General features: G+C 40.5%; 1 protein-coding gene across 9 annotated transcripts in view; it reads right to left on the bottom strand.

Moving 5' to 3' along the window:
• sulf2b (sulfatase 2b) overlaps positions 1-22,119 on the bottom strand; it is a 292,990-nt gene that overhangs the window by 8,840 nt on the left and 262,031 nt on the right. For all 9 annotated transcript variants that reach the window (XM_060937992.1, XM_060937995.1, XM_060937993.1 and 6 more), the window contains 4 exons: positions 12,018-12,246; positions 1,937-2,168; positions 981-1,077; positions 787-881 (listed from right to left, as the gene is read on the bottom strand). In XM_060937992.1, coding sequence (XP_060793975.1) covers positions 787-881; positions 981-1,077; positions 1,937-2,168; positions 12,018-12,246 — 653 coding nt within the window. The remainder of the gene's footprint in view (positions 1-786; positions 882-980; positions 1,078-1,936; positions 2,169-12,017; positions 12,247-22,119) is intronic.

The raw sequence follows: 22,119 nt of genomic DNA, 5'->3' as shown, positions 1-22,119 counted from the left end.
AAAAAAAGAAATGGTTTTAGGTGAATTTTTAAAAATAAGTTCATGTCCCCATTTCAGTACCCATAAGCGTGGAATCACTCATATATATATATATATATATATATATATATATATATATATATATATATATATATATAGTGTAGCACCAAGTTGGCTATAAGCCATGTACGACAAGATTGAGTGGAATAACTGTTTTATTATATTTACATTCACTGGATTTTAAGAAACAGAGCATTTTTATTTTTTGCAAATTCGATAAATAAAAACTTGACACAAAACGTCCGACAAACTAATTTCTACTTAGAATGTAAAAAAATAACAAATCGGCGGAATGACAGTAGCAATTTGTGAAAAATGCTATGATAATAATTCTTGAAAAATAAAAAAGATATGTTCTTACCATCAAATACTTTTATTCCATATTTTGTTGCTTTTTTTGTATTTTTTGGGTTTTGTTTTCGAGTAGAATTTTTATCTCGTCCTCAGTTGGCTCAGCAACACGCGCCGCCATTTTGTTTTTCTCTACTCATGGTATATGAGCTCATATCCTAGTAGTAGAGTAGCCAATCAGAGTGCGCAATTGCTCATATCCAGTGAATGTGGATAGAAATAGAAATTATATATATATACAGTATATATTTCAAATAAACAATAAATGTAACTCAAGCCTGTCATAACCAATTAGATTCCAGTCCTGTCTATTCAATAATGTTTCTAAACATCACTGTGAAGCTCTCAGTGGCTGAGTACAGGTGTAAAATTGTGATTGATGGCTGTCACTCTTACATGTACTTGCTGCAGTCACAGTCCCCAGGCCTCACCCTCTTCAGGTGACCTCTGACCTCTCTCAGGTTCTTAATCTTCGTCTGTAGTGTCTCGATCTGAAGGATGAAGGTTTGCTCTTCATTACAAAAGTCTGAATGTGTGTAATGTTTGTGAAAAGTGAGTATTTCCAGTATGTATTTATATATTTTACCTACCTCATGATCGATGTGGAGTTTATGATCTTTCCATGCTTGCAGTGATTTGTACAGTCCTACGTCGCACTTTACTGTATCGTTGGCCAAGATGGAACACCTGGAAATAAAACATACAGTCAACATACATCAAGACCGAAGACATTTTCCGTGAGTGTAATCAAAACAATGACAAGCCTTTGTCTCTGAACCAAAAAGAGGCGGAGCTTAGTGATGGAGTTTATATGTGGGCTGGAAAATATACACAGAAGCCTGAAATATACTAGAACGTTCACTGCATGGGAAATTACAAATCATAGCTAAAATCTTTGGACTGAAACAATAACAGGTTTAGAAATGTTTACTAATTACACACTGAATAACACTGTCATTATTATGCAGTAAATACAGTCGCAAAACAATTATTACACAGATATGCATAGCGGATTATACTAAATAAGTGAATATCTGGTATTAGTTACAAACAAATGAAATCTAACACTGTGTCTCTCATGGTGTTCAGCAAGTATTTTTTTTAAAGCAACTTTAAAATGCTGTGCAAAAGGGAAATTCAGTTATATCATCATCAGTTCTGCTAAATATGGAGGCGTGAGTTTGTGTATGTCGTTCTATCAAGGTCATTGTGAAATGTCTAGGATTAATTTGCTAAAGCGACTGGATGTTCATCTTTCCTGGTTTCACTGTTACTGTATATCTTTCCTGACATTACATCTACTCTGCCAAATATCATATCACAGACATGTCATGAACTCTGTATATTGTATAAAATGTGGATAAAATGTGAAGAAAAAAGGTTGTTGCGTGGCTTCATTTTAAATAAAGTATTATTCAATAATCAATAAAAAGTACCATAACTTGGTTCTGCTTTCTGTCTTTTGATCAATTAGAGCCTGCAGTAAACACACACACACACACACACACACACACACACACACACACACACACACCTTACATCTTACCTGTGTGTGACTTTAATAGATGAAGGCAATGTCAGGCTGTTGCTGGTTTGCGTCTCAGCAGTCGGACCCATCCCGCTGAACACCTCCTCTTCCTGGTGGCCGTGGTTCAGGTTCCTGCTGCTGGCTGGTTGGTATTCACCATCCAGATCCACTGCATATAGAGCTCCATCTATCTCCACAGAAAGTGAGCGAGCGTAGCGGTTCCTGGTGTAACTTCTCAGTGTCTTCAGTTCTGCCAAACACAACCCCAAATCAGAAAAAGTTGGGATGGTATGGAAAATGCAAATAAAAATAGAAAGCAGCGATTTCTAAATTTACTTTGACTTGTGTTTCATTGTTTCAACAAGAAATACTGCACACATTACAAAGGCATGGCTGTGGAAGAAGAGGGTGCAGGTGCTTGGTCAGTCCCTAATAGAGAATGTGTGGTCAATTTTGAAACAAAATTTGAATAAAAATATGACAATGACGACCCCGTACTACTGCACACCTTAAAACCTGTTTGCAGGAAGAATGGGACAAAATGACACCTGAAACGCTTCATCACTTGGTGTCTTCAGTCCCTAAACATCTTAAGTGTTGTAAGAAGGAATGGTCACATTACCAAGTGGTTAATGATTTCCTGTCCCAACTTATTTTGAAATGTGTTGCAAGAATCAAAATTGTAATGTGTTCATTAAAAAAAAAGAAAAGACAATACCGTTCGTGAGGTAAAACATCAAATAATGTGCTGTTGTGTTGTTTTGAGTGCAATGCAGAGCAAAGATAATTGACAAATCATTGTTTTCAGTTTTCATTTCAATTTCAGCATACCGTCAAAAAACTTTCTGATTTGGGGTTGTACATAAGTGTCACTGTGTAATCCAGGTCATTCTGTAATGTCTCATGCTAATTAGCTGTAATGACTAGATTTGTGGTTTAATCTTGAAGGAGGGCGGCACGGTGGTGTAGTGGTTAGCGCTGTCGCCTCACAGCAAGAAGGTCCGGGTTCGAGCCCCGGGGCCGGCGAGGGCCTTTCTGTGTGGAGTTTGCATGTTCTCCCCGTGTCCACGTGGGTTTCCTCCGGGTGCTCCGGTTTCCCCCACAGTCCAAAGACATGCAGGTTAGGTTAACTGGTGACTCTAAATTGAGCGTAGGTGTGAATGTGAGTGTGAATGGTTGTCTGTGTCTATGTGTCAGCCCTGTGATGACCTGGCGACTTGTCCAGGGTGTACCCCGCCTTTCGCCCGTAGTCAGCTGGGATAGGCTCCAGCTTGCCTGTGACCCTGTAGAAGGATAAAGCGGCTAGAGATAATGAGATGAGATCTTGAAGGAATTTCTACTATCCACTTTAAGGATAACATCGTATCATGACTGTAAATCTCCCCAGGGGAATTTCTGACCATTCAGAGGAACCAGGTGAATGATGGGACTCACTTTCTTTGGGACTAGAACATAAATTCAGTCGCCTCACTCGCTACTGCTAGACGTACAGTACAGGAATGAAGCTATACTTCATCCACTAGGGGGCAGGGAAGTAATACAGAGAGACAAAGTGGGAGTAAGTGTACACTCCACAAGTCCACACATCTCTGTACAGCTCACATGACATAATTCTTTCCTGTAAATCTGTCCTTTTCCCTTTGTAGTGGTGCGTATACTACACAACCAAGCACACACACAATAACCTCATCAACAGTGAGGTTTTTCACCTGATGCTCTCAACCGATAAACACCACCGTCTCAGGAAAATCACACGTTTTTCTGTACAGTCTGACAGGGAGGAGTATGACATTCTACTGATATATATATAAGAGAATCAGCAAACTGTGAAAAGATACATTGTTAAATTTAATGAAAGTCTTCAAATTAATTCGAAACACAATTTCTTCTGTTTTTCATTGGTGTAGTTATTGTGTTTCGTTAATTATTACATGCTTTGATTTCAAAAAGTCCTTTTTTAATGAATAGGATATTTCCCTACTGACTCTTTACCCAGTTTCCTTGTACACTGGAAGTTATTGTTTCAAATAATAAATATTGTCCCTTGTAATAGCTATAAGAACAAAAATTTCATTATGCATCTTTTTGTGTACAATTTATTGAGTTCATGTCAAAACTGTAATTAATTTCTGGTTACACAATTGCACTTTTTCACCATATAACACAGTTATACAAGTGAGTTATTTATAATTACACTATCTGTTATGGGGCGGCATGGTGGTGTAGTGGTTAGCGCTGCTGCCTCACAGCAAGAAAGTCCGGGTTCGAGCCCCGTGGCCAGCGAGGGCCTTTCTGTGCGGAGTTTGCATGTTCTTCCCGTGTCCGTGTGGGTTTCCTCTGGGTGCTCCGGTTTCCTCCACAGTCCAAAGACATGCAGGTTAGGTTAACTGGTGACTCTAAATTGACCGTAGGTGTGAATGGTTGCCCTGTGATGACCTGGCGACTTGTCCAGGGTGTACCCCGCTTTTCGCCCGTAGTCAGCTGGGATAGGCTCCAGCTTGCCTGCAACCCTGTAGAACAGGATAAAGCGGCTGAGGTGTATGTGTAACACAACACATACACCTCAGACTGTGCACCTTACCCCCCCTTTTTTTTCTTTCCTCTTTTTTCCCTTCCCCCTTCCTCTCTCTCTCCCTCCCTCTCTACACGTTGTTTGCACTGTTATTGGAGATGCTTTAATCTCATTGTACATGTGTATAGTGACAATACCGTAAAGGCATTCTATTCTATTCTATTCTATTCTAGAGATAATGAGAATGAGATGAGACTATCTGTTATCACCCAGATGAGGATGGGTTCCCTTTTGACTCTGGTTCCTCTCATGGTTTTTTCCTCATGCTGTCTCAGGGAGTTTTTCCTCACCACCGTCGCCTCAGGTTTGCTCATTAAGGATATCAGTGGTGAACCGTTACTTTTAGAGCTGGGACTTCGGCTCAGCCAAAACTTTTGCAAAGGATTTTGCAAGGGATTAGTGGCAGGAAGCCAGGTAGCTCTGTTGTGTGTAGCTGTCCATGTCGATTTTAAAAGTAACTAAGTAAATTACATAGGGAAATGAATACTTAAGTATGAGTGAAAAATACTGTAGCGAGTGTGTGTGGAAGAAGAGTCTAGAGGCAGAAATCTTGGTTTTTTTGGTCATTAGCCTGTGCTACTTGCTCTCGATAGCACTGGCTTGACTGCTTTATTAGCGTTCGCTAACACTACTGACGAATGTTACGTCACTGCTGCGCTGATGGCGCTGACTTGTGGTTAAGCTAGCGTTGAAGAGATGCATTGTTAAATTTAATGAAAGTCTTCAAATTAATTCGAAACACAATTTCTTCTGTTTTTCAGAAGAAACTGTGTTTTTCAGAAGGGCGACAAATTTTTGGTCCCTCTCACTATAAATCAAAATCTGATTGGTTAATTCATCTGTCACTTCCTAAATAAACATACATTGCCTTGGCCTTCCGGCTTGTCAACGAAGTCCTAACCGATGAATGAACTAGCTCTAAACCCTTCTGCTTAGAGAAGAAGAAGAAACCTTTATTTGTCACATGCACACTTCAAGCACAGTGAGATTCATCCCATCTGAAGCAGTGAACACACACACACCCACACACACCCAGAGCAGTGGGCAGCCACACTACAGCACCTGGGGAGCAGTCAGGGGTTAAGGTGGTGTTTACATTAGACCGTATCCATCTCGTTTTCGTCACGGATGCACTGTCCGTTCACATTAAAACGCCGGGAAACGACTCCACAGGCGGAATAACTTGAATCCGCCAGGGCCCACGTATTCAATCCATTACGTATCTGATCCGGTGCTGTGTAAACATTGAGGAACGAGGATACGCTGTGCTGAGCTCTAGCTGACGTCGTCATTGGACAACGTCACTGTGACATCCACCTTCCTGATTCGCTGGCGTTGGTCATGCCATGTTGGTCATGTGACGCGACTGCTGAAAAACGGCGCGGACTTTCACTTCCTGCTATTTGTCCCGAATCACTGCTCGTGCACTTCACTCGCGCGCTCTGTGAGCTGCGCAGGGCCGGAGTGCGCACCCTCCAGAGGGCACTCGCTGTTCAGGGCGGAGTGATTTGGAGCGCAGGATGCCTGCGGAGCCGAGCGTATCCGTGTATTGGCGTTGCTGTGTGCACGTGAATCGTGTATTAGCGTTGCTGTGTGCACGCGAATCGTTTTAAAAATGTTAATCTGATGATCCGCTGATATGGTCTAATGTAAACACCACCTAAGTACCTTGCTCAAGGGCACTTTAACCTAACTGCATGTCTTTGAACTGTGGGGGAAACTGGAGCACCTGGAGGAACCCAGGGGAGAACATGCAAACTCCACACAAAAAGGCCCCCACCAGCCACTGGGCTTGAACCCAGAACCTTCTTGCTGTGACAGTGCTAACCACTACACCACCATGCCGCCTTAGAGACAACAAACAAAACAATCTCATTGTATAACTCTATTTTAATGTTTTCAGGACAGTAACCCTTTCATTTCTGAAGCAAATTTGATAGAAAATGAGGCCAAATTAGAGTTAGAAGAGAATAATTATAATGAAATTATTAAAGAAAGAAAGCAATTAAAGAAATTAAATGAACATTTGAAATGCTGATAGGTTTGGACCTTCTCTGAAGGCCTAGAAGGCCTTGATGGTTCCCCACTGAAGGATATATTGATGTTTAAAATGTATATTTTTCTGAAAAGCTGCTTTGTGACAATGTCTATTGTTAAAAGCACTATACAAATTCGCACACTCATTCACACCTAGTGGCAATTTATCACAGCCAGGCCACCTACTGTACCAACATGTTTTTGGGAGATGGGAGGGAAGCGGGGAACCTGGCTGAGCACTCCAAAGAAGAGCAGCTTGCTACTTTATTTCAAACAACAAGAGTGATAATTTCCCATGGTTTGCCCTCACACTCTCATTATCTGTTGTTGAGTTTTGTCCTCACCACTGGTCCCATGCTACTCACCACTGATATGCTGTGATGATTTTAAACCTGACTGAAAAACTCCTCTAAACTGCCTACAATTTAAATGTCTGACTACATGACTTCACATATTTTAAACCCCTTTGGGTTACTTAAAATCCATCATTAAAGGTTCATTAGATAAGAGTTGTGAAAACTAGCTCTCTAATCAGTAATTGGGTAAAGTTGAATAAGATTTAAATGATTTTTTTTTTTTAAATTTAGCGCCACAAAGCTCCGCCCCCAACAATTAGAAGGGTCAGCTAGAACTACCATTAGCAAGAACTGTCATGACATCATTTCCAACCACACTTGGGTGTCCAATTGCTTGAAAGCCAAGTTACAACTCTACAAAAACATGCAAATTTCTCCTCATAATGATTTATGAGAATGTGGGTGAGGGGTGTTGGGGGCGTGTCTGTAAAATGATTGACAAGAGGCCAATCCTAATATGAGCAAAAATTCCTGGACTGGAAAGCATTTTCAAACCGTTTTGTTTTTCCTCACCTACGTGATACACTTCTTCTGGCTTAAAAAAACAATTATTTTTTATTTCTACATAATTTTCTACACATTACTGGTACGAGTAAGGGGTGGCACGGTGGAGTAGTGATTAGCATTGTCACCTCACAGCAAGATGGTTCTGGGTTCAAACCCCACAGCGGACAGGGGTCTCAGGTGGATAAGGCGCCACACCATAAATCCGAGGACCCGGGTTCGATTCCGATCCGAGGTCATTTCCTGATCCCTCCCCATCTCTCTCCTGCTCATTTCCTGTCTCTACACTGTCCTATCCAATAAAGGTGAAAAAAGCCCAAAAAATATCTTTAAAAAAAAAAACCCTCAGCCACTGGAGTTGTACAAGACAGTGCATACTTAGTGCCAGTCCCAAGCCTGGGGAGGGTTGTGCCAGGAAGGGCATCTGGTGTAAAACCTATGCCAAATCAAATATGCAGAACAGATCTGCTGTGGTGACCCCTAATGGGAGCAGTTGAAAGAAGAAGATTGGAACTAGTAAGAAATGAAGACTATTGCACCTTTAATATCCATCATCCATAACCGCTTTTCCTGTGCAGGGTCGCGGGCAAGCTGGAGCCTATCCCAGCTGACTATGGGTGAGAGGCGGGATACACCCTGGACAAGTCACCAGATCATTGCAGGGCTGACACATAGACAAACAACCATTCACACCCACGGTCAATTTAGAGCCACCAATTAACCTAACCTGCATGTCTTTGGACTGTGGGGGAAACCGGAGCACCCGGAGGAAACCCACGCAGACACAGATAGAACATGCAAACTCCACACAGAAAGGCCCCCGCTGGCCACTGGGCTTGAACCCAGAACCTTCTTGCTGTGAGGTGACAGTGCTAACCACTACACCACCATGCTGCCCGACCTTTAATTTAACATCTACTGATTATATATTGAAGAAATACAAAGCTCTATCTACAGTTTAATTAGACCTAAATCTACTTATCTACTAATCTTGTATATCTACTATAACTAAAGTCCTATTTACTGCCTGATCAGAATTGCACTGAACTGTAGGTGTAAGGTTGTAAGTGGCAGTGTCTCCCTGGAAATTAAACACTAGAAAGTGCTAGAGCTAGAAAAGCATGTGGGAATGACTGAGCTTAGCTTCTGAAATTTTTTTTTAGATAATAATCATGCAGCACAGCGGTCAGGTAAGATTTGCAGATTGTGTGCACTCCAATGCTGTTTTCTCTTCCCTCTCGATTAAAATGCTACATTGATCAATAGAGCATGACACTACAAAACTCATAACAAGCATAGCACACATGGTTTAATAAAACAGATTAAAATAAGATTAACTGTCCTCACATTTAACTGCCTACTATCACACGGTACTGAGCATAACCGTTTAAGGTCATGGGTTTTACCAGTGATGCTCAGCAAACTGGTTTTATGTTAAGAGACTTTTATGATAGAAACGTGAAAACATTGACAACGTACTTTTCTAAAAAAACAAAACAATGTGCGAATTACATACCGTAAAAATACACATTGCCTACTGGAACTATCAGTGGCGTTACTGTACTGAATATTACAGTATGATATAAATTGGATACTTGCAATGGTCTTGGAATGTTTGGCATCATTAAAATTTACATCGCCCGCCTTTATATGATGCATAACTGTTATACAGTCTGTTGGACAATTATTAGCACCCTTCATTGTTTAAAATATACATTAAACTTAATTATTCATAATTATTCACCATTACCATACAAAATACTACTCTTTCATTAATTCATTCATTCATCATGTCACTCATCTTCAGTCACCAGTTGATCCTGGTCATGGTCACAGTGGATCAAGAGCCAACTCCAGGGAATACTGGGCGCAAGGTGGGAATACATCCTGGATCTGATGCCAGTAAGAGACGATGGGATGGGACACACAATCACATGTTCTTTCACACCTAGGGGACAACTTGGTGTAGTCTATCCACTTACTGGAGACCCTGCAGGACATGCTGCGCCACCATACAGTCCATGCTTAAAACAAAAATGTATACAAAATGGTAAAAATTCCAACTGGATGCTATTTTGCTAAAAATCAGGCTAAGCAAGCAGGAAAGAAGTTGCTTTAGTTTTTGGGGTTTGGGTAAGAGAGAAGCTGACACAATCAGAACAACAACAACTTTATTCATCACATGTACACTTGTGAAATTCCTCTCTGCATTTAACCCATCTGAAGCAGTGAACACACACACATACCCAGAGCAGTGGACAGCCATGCTAACAGTGCCCAGGGAGCAGTTAGGGGTTAGGTGCCTCGCTCACTTCAGCCTAAGGCCGCCTCATGTTAACCTAACCGCATGTCTTTGGACTGTGGGGGAAACCAGAGCACCCGGAGGAAACCCACGCAGACACGGGTAGAACATACAAACTCCACACAGAAAGGCCCCCGTCGGCCGCTGGGCTCGGACCCAGAACATTCTTGCTGTGAAGCGACAGTGCTAACCACTACACCACCGTGCTGCCCAATCAGCACAGGTCTACCAAATATTAATACCACCCTGCTCAAACACAGCAGAGAAAGCTTCAGATATTTCTTAATCGAAAGAAAGCCCATCAATTATTTTTTTTTTAGTTGATAATGAATTCATCACAATTCGTCATGGTGATGTAGTCAGCGCCGCTTTTAGCTCCTGAACCTTGCTAGCTCGAATTGCGCTCTTTGGCGGGAAGCTGTCCTTGAATTTTGGGTGGTTGGTGTTGTGGTGCCGCTCCAAATTCCCCCTCTTTGACAGCGCCTGTGCCTGATGGCACAACAAACACACACACTTTTCTTTCACCAACGTAAATAGGAATTCCTCCTCCCATTCTTGATGAAAATTGTATGTTTTCGGCTTCTTTGGTGGCGGCGGACCTGACATACTTGCAACTCGTATTAGCCAGCGTGAGGCTATCACATGACGACGCTCAGAGACGTAAGATGTAAGCAGCAGGAGTTAAAAAAAAAAGAACCCTGCGGAGGGCGGGGAAAGCTGTAGTGGGCCTATCGGAAGACATGCAATATGAACGCCAATCAGATATACTGCAGTGCATTTCAAGTATTTCTGTATAATCTTCCAATTAAATTGGAAGATCTTTCCCCCAAGATCGACTGGGAAAGCCTCCGAGATCGACCTGTCGATCGCGATCGACGGGTTGGTGACCTCTGATGTAGTGGTTAGCACTGCTGCCTCACAGCAAGAAGGTTCCGGGTTCAAACCCCACGACCGACAGGGGCCTTTCTGTGTGAAGTTTGCATGTTCTCCCCATGTCTATGTAGGTTTCCTCTGGGTGCTCCGGTTTCCCCCCACAATCCAAAGACATGCAGATTAGGTAAAAATACCCAGCCACTGGGGTTGTACAAGACAGTGCATACTTAGTGCCAGTTCCAAGCCTGGATAGACTGGGGAGGGTTGCATCAGGAAAGGCATCTGGTGTAAAACCTATGCCAAATCAAATATGCAGTGCTCTCCTAATGGGAGCAGCCAAAAGAAGAAGAAGATGATAATGAATTAATCACAAAATCTAAAGATACCTATGAGAAACTAATTATGAAAATGAGTTCACAAGAGCTTTAACACAGACCTGGGGGCTTTATCGCAGAGCTCAAAAATCTGTCCAAATCTTGAACATCACTCCTGAAATATAATGTGTATTAAGCAAAGATGATGTTTTTTTCCTCCCCATGAGATTCAGCTCTGAATTATGATATCTCCCTGACCTCATTTATCTGATCGTATCTTATTTGATTATGCCTAGTAAATGGATTGCGTCCATATAAAATGTTACTCGTATGAATTCACACTTGTAGACAAATACTATCTCGATTGCTGGATTGCTTCTTCAATAATATGCAAATCAGCACATGATGATTGACCACCAAATTCCTTCTTTGGGCGGCACGGTGGTGTAGTGGTTAACGCTGTCGCCTCACAGCAAGAAGGTCCGGGTTCGAGCCCCGTGGCCGGCGAGGGCCTTTCTGTGCGGAGTTTGCATGTTCTCCCCGTGTCCGCGTGGGTTTCCTCCGGGTGCTCCGGTTTCCCCCACAGTCCAAAGACATGCAGGTTAGGTTAACTGGTGACTCTAAATTGACCGTAAATGTGAGTGTGAATGGTTGTCTGTGTCTATGTGTCAGCCCTGTGATGACCTGGCGACTTGTCCAGGGTGTACCCCGCCTTTCGCCCGTAGTCAGCTGGGATAGGCTCCAGCTTGCCTGCGACCCTGTAGAACAGGATAAAGCGACTAGAGATAATGAGATGAGATTCCTTCTTTGTAGTTGTTTGATGGGAAAGATGGCTGTTTCATCAAAAATCACCATCATCTACGTTATTTAAATCGATTTTATTTTTTAAATCTCAGATGAAGTTGGAAATTATGGACCGCATGCATTATTATGACCAAACACAAAAAAGGTTTCATTTGTTAAACATGGTTTGGAGAGACAGATGTTTGAACATGCATGCCAGACCTCCTCGAGATGTTTCATCGAGTTGATTTCCCCCAAAATGGATGTAATCATTGATATACACATGAAATGAGACCCAACAAAAGTGTGAATGCGATCTTATGCACTAGTTTGTGTGTAGTGTATGTTAATTGCTTACTGTTTTTGGACAGCAAGGTCTTTTTCTTCAGCGTACTAAGTCTGTAGCTGCTGAAGTCACAGTCACAGTCGTCAGGCTCTGTGTTAGCTTTAGCATTGGTGCTAATAGTGCGTTGATAAAACTGGGGCTTAGCACTGGACACTGGTTTCCTTAGTGCAGAAAGACTGGCCATGCCTTTGCACTTATATAGCCTCAGCTTCCCAGTGGAGTCCTCCACACACTGCCACTTCTACAGAGAGAGGGAGAGAGAGGGAGAAAGGGGGGGTGAGAGACAGGACATTCAAGGAAAGCTTTAAGCACTTGGGACACATGAGTACGTAGCTTGCTTAAACAAGCACATATAAGTAGGCCTTTCTTACGCTCTCTGTCTCACACGCCACATAGGCACAGCGTACTATTTTAAGCAAACCCGATGCACACACCTCAATTTTTTTTGCCACAAGCTTTTTGTCCCAAATGATCCATGTTTATATCATACCTCTGAACCACGCAGGTGAAAAGCGGTCCTCGCATACATTGTGCGAGCCTGCGTTTGTGTGTTTGTGCATGTGTACGTGTGTTCAGGTCGATTAACTGGTGAGAATTGCCTCCCTGATCTCTGCCTGCTCTCTTTGTCATCAGTAATTACCATGCGATGCCAAGTCCTCCTTGTTAAAAGTCTCGTTAATGAACAGCTCGAGTTGTGCTCTTTTCATCTTACACGCTGGTGCTCAGTCCCTGTTAGGTCATTAAGAGCGAGACAATGCTATAAAAGCTCAAGTATGATGCTCTGCACCAGCCAGCTGGAAACAAGAGGTGGACTAAAAATGGGGCTTGTGATACAGTGTCTTGGGTTTGGGATGTTCCAAAATAGATTCAGCAGTGCAGTCAGTCATGTAGCAACAGCTCTGTTACCTGATTTCCTACACAGTCACCTTGTCACATATAGGGTCAACTCCAGAATTATTGGCACCCTTGATGAAAATAGACAAACAATTGAAGCAACGTCAATGACACATGCTGTAAGTGATATTTTAAGAATACAGGGATGCTAAATAGTTTTATCCGTCATCATCATCATCATCATCATCATCATCATCATCATCAGTAATCTCTTTGTTCTGATTATGGTTGGAGGGAATCCAGTGCCTATGCAGCTCCAGGGTTTAATCCTGAGCTCACACAAAACCGTGTGGAGTTTTGTGTGTGATCCCTGTGTCTGTGTGGGATTCCTCTGGTACTTTTCCTCCAAACTTCTAATCAGTAGGTGGTGGTGGTGTGTGTGTGTGTGTGTGTGTGTGTGTGTGTGTGTGTGTGTGTGTGTGTGAGATGCCCTGTGATGAACTGGCATTGCATCCAGTGTGTATTCAGAGATTTTGCCGTGCATCTAGTCATCCTGTGATTGACTCCATAACCTCAGTGAAGATTAAGAAGTTGAAAAAGCTTTCGCAAGTTTTCATTTTTTCTTCCAAAATATTATCATCAAAGTTCATTTCAAGTGTTCGATCATTCATTTACGATTAAACCCCATAATTAGGTCAGGTTATTGTGTGTATTGTTTATACAACAATCTCTTGGAAGGTGCCAACAATTGTGACTGGAGTTGACTGTACCCATGCAGTATAGACAGCAAATTATATTCGACAGCTGTAATGACTTAGATTAATTACTACTATTATTAGGAATTTTATTTGATAACAGTAAATGAAAATTGAGATTTAAAATCTTAAAAAAAAAAAAAAATTATTTAAACAAACAGATTTTTGAGTATTTGCTCCAAGAGCAAAATTGCTCATCTATGGAGCTTATGCTTAATTTTAAAATATTACATTTGCACGTTAAATGAAATGTTTTAAAATTTATTTCTGAGATGTTATAAAGAATAAACCTTGAAAATGCACTGAATTATTTTTAATTGAATTAGGTATAATTTATAAATTATGTTTGTAAGTTATCAATCTAGTTGTTTATAATGAATTATTATCATCTAATTATTTCAATAGTTGGTGAAGTTTACATGTCATGTTTGTGGGCAGAATTACAAATGACACATTAAAGATTAATGTGTAAACAAAAATAATCATACAAGGGTGATATGATTAAAAATAATAATGAAGAAGAAGAAGAATCAATCTCATCTCATCTCATTATCTCTAGCCGCTTTATCCTGTTCTACAGGGTCGCAGGCAAGCTGGAGCCTATCCCAGCTGACTACGGGCGAGAGGCGGGGTACACCCTGGACAAGTCGCCAGGTCATCACAGGGCTGACACATAGACACAGACAACCATTCACACTCACATTCACACCTACGGTCAATTTAGAGTCACCAGTTAACCTAACCTGCATGTCTTTGGACTGTGGGGGAAACCGGAGCACCCGGAGGAAACCCACGCGGACACGGGGAGAACATGCAAACTCCGCACAGAAAGGCCCTCGCTGGCCACAGGGCTTGAACCCGGACCTTCTTGCTGTGAGGCGACAGTGCTAACCACTACACCACCGTGCCGCAGAAGAATCAATAATATATTAAATGAAGAACAAATAACTACTCCACGGTGCGCATTTTCCAGTCGACTGGATAATAAGTCCAGTTAAATTAAATGCATTTTATAATGTCTATAAGAATGTGAATCTAATGCTTTCTCATTACGATTTCTCAGTCTGACTTGGAGTTACAAAACTGAACAATATCATCAGTATTATTTTGGTATCATCAGATTATCCTCTGTATTGATTTGGTATTTTTAGCTCTGCATGTTTAATATAAATGGGTTTGTCTCAGAAACTGGGTACTGTGGGGGTACCCCACTAAATATACTCACAGTCAATAAACTATACGGTTTTGATTGGTGATGTTTGGTTTTAATTTGAAATAAAATGATGAAAGAAATAATACAGATAAAAGTAAATCTTTGATGTGAATACTCTATTCAGAATTTGGCAAAAATTCTGCAAATTTGTGGAAAAATGGCGGCTTGATCTGGGACATGATAAATGGTTTACTACATCGCGTTCCCTGAAAAAGGTTGTAGTCCACTGAAAAGTCTACAGTTATCACTAATTGTATTTTAAATTGTAACTTTATACACCTAAGGATTGGTGCACTCACAGAATAATCATAACCGTAATAAAACATCATGCAAAATATTTGATCACTGTTGTAACTCCATTTTCCGCATACCCAAAACCAATACGAGCGTGTGTTTTGATCTAAACGGAAAGCCTCAGGGTCAAGGTCACTACCTCACCAAAAGTAGTAACTTAAAATCACTACGGCATATAAAAATTTAGTTATAAATCTGCGATTTTGTTTTTTAAAACGAAAGCTGAAAGTTAGGTATAGAATGTTTCTTACATAATGTGTTATAATGGTAGCTGGTCTTGTATGAATTTCTGAGCTATAAAAGGAGTTGTGGTCTATTTTTTACTGTAGTGTGTTATTTGTGTGCGGGGAAGGACACACATTAACAATTTGCATGTGTAGAATGGAATTTTCCATTCCAGCAGTTAGAAGTTGATCGTGCTTCCATTTGCGGTCTTTCTGTTACGCGGGTGATCTGTTCGGACGTTATCACTGAAAAGGTGAGTTTTGACAGTTTTATTTTGTTTTAGTCTTGCAGTATAAGGCAATAGAATGTTTCTTTTTCATCTTACTTTCATATTTCGTAGTGTTTGTGTATTTTTGGCCATTATTTTGCAACCATGGTCAATTTAGATCGAACTTTTGGATAGAATCTACAGCCAGTCATTTTGCCCCGCCCCTGCCTCACGCGCCGTCCGGTGCGGTAGTGATGTCCCGTTGCTCGCACGCCGCAGCAGAGACCCGCGCGACCTTCAGCCGGTACAGTCGCAGTTCTTTTACCAGCGCCGTTATTCTCATCTTTCTGGTGTGTTCTTGAGTTTTCCATTGTGTCCTATTGTCCTATTTCGCCATATCAAATACCCAAACTGTATCATATTATTCATATTTAAGTGAATAATCAATTCAGTCATCATAACTTGGCATTTTTAACCCAAGCAATCAAAAAGAGGAAATTTATTCAATATTTCACTCATCTGTGAAGGAGGAGCTTTAATTCTTCATGATGTAGTTATTTTATATGTAAATCAATTATACAAAAGCATTTGAATTGTAATCAAAAAAATTTTCCACAGTGGAGGCCAGATAAAGCAAGATACTATATTCTTATTAACATGACAAAAGAAACATTGAGTGTTAGGTAAATGCAAAAAAATAGTAAAATTAGAAAATTTATTTTTTGACCATAATGTCCCAAATGAGAGACCAGTTTCTGAGACGGAACCAAATATTAATTACAGGTTCAGGTTTTATACTAAATTGACATATTCTTTTTCAATGCAAAAAAAAAAAAAAAATGGTCAGAGAAGTTTTGGAAAAAACAAAAAAACTTGAGGAAAGAACAAAGACACTCACACACCATCACTACTCACAGGTTTGAAAAGGACATTCTGACAGGAAATAGAAAGATAAAAAGCAGAGAGGATGAGAAGAAGGCAGGATGAGGAAGAGAGAGTGACTTAATGGGTGGGAGATGGAACGCTGTGGAGGACGAGAGCGGTCAGCTCCCTCACAGAGAGAAAAGGAGAGCTGGATATGTCAGGTGTGTTTGATCTGACAGCTCAAAGCTCTCTACCACTGTGCCTTCATTAGCCAGTGTGTGTGTGTGTGTGTGTGTATATATAAAAAGATCTCAGTGGAGGACATCCTATGAATACTTCCTGTCCTTTCAGTTTTGTGTAGATAAAATTTTTAACTATAGCACAGAAGTATGTCTATATACAAACCTATCCTTTATTTTATTTTGTCTATTCATCTTGTGTCATGGGTGGCAGCTTTCTGAGTGTGTGTAGAACTGAGTACTTGCACCACATAAACCTGTTACAAAACAACAAGCAACACAAACCAGCTTGTTAGTATGTGAGTCTTACTTATCTTTATTAGTATAATGCATTACAAGTGAATCTAATTGCAATATTTAAATAATATTGGCTGGCTTTGAGTGGTATATCAGATATATTCCATTCAGCTAACATGATACTGAACGAGTCGAAGACGAGTTAAAGCCAGCCAATATTATTATTATTATTATTATTATTATTATTATTATTATACATACACACTCTCTTCATATCAGCATTCTCAAAGGCCAGCACTAGCTTATCTGCGACTCGGTGCTGTTAGCGTAGCAGTCCAGTCAACTTCCACCTAGCATAGCAGTAGCATTAGCGAAGGCCAATGTTAGCTTACCCATGACTCAGGCTACATCCACACGACAATGGCAACGAGATTATTTTTTTAGCGGGTAAAAAAAATATCGCGTCCACATGGGCAACGGATCAGTAAAATATCAGGTACATATGGCAACGCAACGCTTGCTGAAAACGATGCAATACACATGCCACACCTCTACGTGCGCTGTAAGACGGTCCCATCGGAGACACCAGAACAATAGAGGAAGTAGGACGCATGCGCATAAACCCCTTCTTCTACCCGGCGTGAAACACTCACAGGAACAAACACACAACAACAAGAAGAAGATGGCTGCGACTACACGAGGAAATCGCGCCTTCTGTGTGTACAAATTAGTTTCATTAGTGTGCATAGTTTTATATAACTTAATTTTCTTATTGTGTGTGAACATTTTGAAAAGCATTTTTATATAATTTATATAACTTTTTATATTGTGTGTGAACATTTTGAAAAGCAGTCTTATCCAATAAAAAAAAGAAATTCAAGAAATGGTTCAATTACTTGCTTATTTAAAAGAAAAGCTGTATACAAAAGTGAATGCAATGCAGTGGTTCATACAAAACAGTCTGTTGAAGGGTCTTCTGACCCTTTTCCCCTCTGCCTCCATTATAGTCAGGTAACTGTTGCTTTGTGTGCAAGGCTGTACTTTCTGTTCATCAAAGCAGGTGTAAATTGTCTGTCTGGCAGGTCAGTCAGGTTAATGTGTAAACAATTTCAAAAGATTCTTATCCAATAATAAAGATTCTTATCCATTGTTGCTGTTGTTGTTACGAATAATGCGCATGAGAGTGCTGCTTGTTCTAGTCATGTGGTTGTGACGTCATCGTAAACAAATCCGTTCTACTCATCCAGACGACTTCGCAACGGCGCCGTTGCCAGATTTTTCCACTCTGGAACCCGTTCTCAAAAAATATCGTTTTGGGACACCCAAAACGCCGGTGCCGTGTGGACGCCAGGCCGAAACGATAAAAATTTTATCAGATTCACCTGAATCCGTTGCCGTGTGGACAGGGTGTCAGTGCTGTTAGTGCAGCAGTCCCATCACCTTCCAGCTGGTGTAGCAGTAGCATTAACGAAGGTTGATGCTAGCTACCCCGTGATTTGGTGCTGTTAGCGAGGCAGTTCAGTTACCTTCCAGCCGGTGTAGCAGTAGCGTTAGTAAAGGCCAATGCTAGCTTACCTGCAACTCGGTGCTGTTAGCATGGCAGTGCAGTTACCTTTCAGCCGGTGTAGTGTTAGCGAAAGCCAATGCTAGCGCAGTCCAGCTGAATATTATTATAATTTTCCCTGTGTAATTTACTTTTAAAATCAACATCAACAACTACACACAACAGAGTGACCTGGCAGCCAAAATTCTCTCAAAATCTTCCACTTTTATTGAAGCAAACCTCGCAGCCATGTTTGTTTACAAATTGTCACAGTCACTCGCTAGTGCGGCAGTTTTACGTCTCCGACATGTCTCTTTTCCATTTTTTCAATGTCCGTTGGTATGCTTTTCTCTTCTAAATATGCATGAAGACTATATAATGAAGTTTTGGTAGCCTTTCAGGTGTTCAGCGAGTTTTCAGTTTCAGTTTTTAAATTATTTATTTACTTAGTGCTTAATCCTAGCAGTAGCACTGGATTAGCCTTGTCTTCTCTCTTTCCTGGCGGACAAAGAAATGATTGTGTGCATGCGCAGCAGAAAAGTTTTGTCGTTGGATATTTGCATGAGCTCCGAAGTGTGACGTTGTGTTGTCTTGACAACATGCGATCTTGTAACAATATTGCACGCTCATTCTCTATTGGGGAGAGTGGTGTAATACATGGAGGATAAGCAATATGATAACAATATTGCATGATATCAATAAACCCACTAGAAGAATACATGTTTTTTTTGGAAAAAGAGGCCCGGATGTATAATAATATCTAATATTATATTCCTCATCAAACAATTCCTGTGCAGGGAACATAAAATAGTTCCACCATTGATTAAACAATGTATCTCATGACATCAAAAATGAAAAAAAAAAGGATATGGTGTGAGTCAGTCATGGTGTATACTGGATATCAAGCTATACAGCCAACTCGAGTCACAGCTGTGGCTCCGCGAGCATTTCTATGTATGTAGATCTGCAGATCATGATCATGCCTAGCGAGGCAGGCGATAGCATAGGACATTACACATGCACAAGTTGAAGGCTGCCTTTACGCCGAGATTCAATCTTAACACTTTTAGTTTGGAATTTTTTGATGAGGGATATAAATCTAATATATCATGCAGTGAGAGGCTCCGGTAATTATGGATTCTGCTGTGCCCCTCAGAAAACAGTACTATGCCAGTCATCTCAGAGAATCCATAATTTCAACTGGATCCTCTCAGTGCAAAGTATATATATGTTATTTACCAGCTGGGAGGTCCGTACCGTGAAATACCGTGACCAAGGTCTTGAAAGTACTGACCAAGGCCCTCTGGGCCGAGGTCAGTATTTAAGGCTGAGGTCACGGTATTTCACCATACGGACCGACCTTAAGCTGGTAAATAATATATTTATTTTTTTCTTTAACAAATTCTAACGGAAAACGAGAGCGCCCGAAAGGGAAAACCGAGCTGAGCCGCCATTTTGAATCCTCATTCACGGCTGTAATGCAAATGGCTTCCTCCTCAGTATACAAGTGCACTTCCATGGCAGGAAAAAACTACATTTTGCCGCCTATGTAGTCCCCTATTTATACAAAATTGAGTCATTCAGGATTCAGCCATGTTTTTGCTCAGTGTTAGCAACAGTTAGAGGTTTTTAGCTTTCTCCTGAAATGTTTTATTTTATTTCTTCTTCCTCAGGGTAGTAAAACTCGCTTTCGCTGTGAAGACTGTCGTTATCGCTATCCATGCTGTAAAATTAATGCTATTCTCCTGAGAAATGCGAAAATAAATGTTGACAAAAATTGCTACTATGTTTGTTGTTGTTGTGAACGAGCGAGTCACCAGAGGTCCATATGGTATACGGGGTCCGTATACGGACCCACTCGCCAGCCAATCAGAGCACAGGATTTGATGGAAACTGGACCGCAAAAAAAAAAAATTAGATTATTACCTTTCCTTATAGTTTACATAACTGTTAACTGTCTGTGATTATGTAGTCTGGCTAACGCAACTTCAAAGCTCTGTGAGCATTGGTCTGGCATAGATATTAAGCCCAACCGTTTTCCAAAGCGCGTGGTTGACCCGCCTCCCTGAAATGCCTCAGTTTGCTACTGGTCAAAGCCAGAAAAGGCTGTGACGAAGCTTAAACCAATCACATCACTCTTTCCTCTGACGTATGTGACGCGACGGAAACTGCTTGAGTAACAAGCTCCGTTTTCAATGTGAACTTCCCGTTGAATGCTTTCAATACAGCATCTACCGCTGTGTCAAAGGCTTGCCGCTGCTCCATGTTCGTAATGTTTCTAGTGAATGAAGCGCTTCCGGCATAGATTCTGTAAACAATCTATGACTTCCGGTCGCAGTTCTACTACGTCACTGCCTTGAACACGCCTCTACCCAGGGCCGTTGGAGATGCTCAAAGTTGATTGGCTCCCGATTTTTCGGGAGCTTGGAAGAGCTGGAGATAGCTTGCCTTGCCAGACTAAGTTCGCAACAGCCCCCCATGTTGCGTCACACTTAGGATGGGCGGGCCCAGGCTAGTGATTATGTACAGTGGGATCCAAAAGTCTTTTTGGACTTCAGGATTTTTTGTTTGTTTGTTTTAATTTAAATTTGGAAATAGACAGAACATTTTCACATTCTGAAATATTTAAAACAATGAAAGTAAATGTTCAATATCTTTCAAGATTCTGCATTATTTCTAGGTCCCTATTTAAATATAAGCAAATTTGTGATATTGACCATGTTAAATGCTTTAAAAAAAAAAAAAAAGGTCAGATTTTCCTCATGTTTAATCTCTTCTACTGAAGCATGTGTTCAGATGACAGTCTGATGAATTTGATCTCAAATGGATCATAAGGTTTTGGAGTCCATGGCAGCTTGAGTGCACACTGTCATTAAAGCAATAAGGGGACGTACCAAATATTACGAAACTCTGAAATTGGTGTAAATATTTCAAAGACTCTACTTTTCACTCAAGTTGGTGTCATTAATATAATTTGTAATGAAAACAGTTGTATTAAATTAGAAAAGAAGGCAAAATAGAAGCATTTTCACTCGTGCTCTCAGACCTACAGGATCCTGCGGTACACGATACAGAACAAAACAAGTCGCTATTTACGATTCAGTGATTATATTACCACATCTATATTATATTTCAGTCTTGTTCCAAAATTAAGTCTAAAGCATCCTTCTCTGTCATCTCATTGAATAATATTTAGTTTTAATCAGCAAAAATTCACACATCTTGAGTCACAGTACAGTAACTGCGAAAAATTAATATCTATGGCTACAAAATAATATAATAACAAAGCAGTCTGATATACAGTACTGTGCAAAAGTCTTAGGCACATGGAAAGAAATGCTGTAGACCAAAAATTGCTTAAAAATAATGAAATGAAATGTTTCAACATTAAAAAAAAAAAAAAAAAAAAAAAAATATATATATATATATATATATATATATATATATATATATATATACACACACACACACACACTATAAACAGCAGTAAGTCATAATAAATGAAACAAAGTCAATATTTGGTGTGAGATGACCCTTTGCTTTTAAAAACACAGTACTCTCGGGCACAATGAGTGCAGTTTTATAAGGGAATGAGCTGTAGGTTTGACTGAGCATCTTGCAGAACCAGCCACAGTTCTTCTGGACACTTTGACTCTCACGCTTGCTTCTTAATTTTGCACCCAAACCCATTATGTTTTCATT

The sequence above is a fragment of the Neoarius graeffei genome, chromosome 13 (genome assembly GCF_027579695.1).
Source record: "Neoarius graeffei isolate fNeoGra1 chromosome 13, fNeoGra1.pri, whole genome shotgun sequence".
Classification (NCBI taxonomy): domain Eukaryota; kingdom Metazoa; phylum Chordata; class Actinopteri; order Siluriformes; family Ariidae; genus Neoarius; species Neoarius graeffei.
This window is presented reverse-complemented; position numbering and strand designations above follow the sequence as displayed.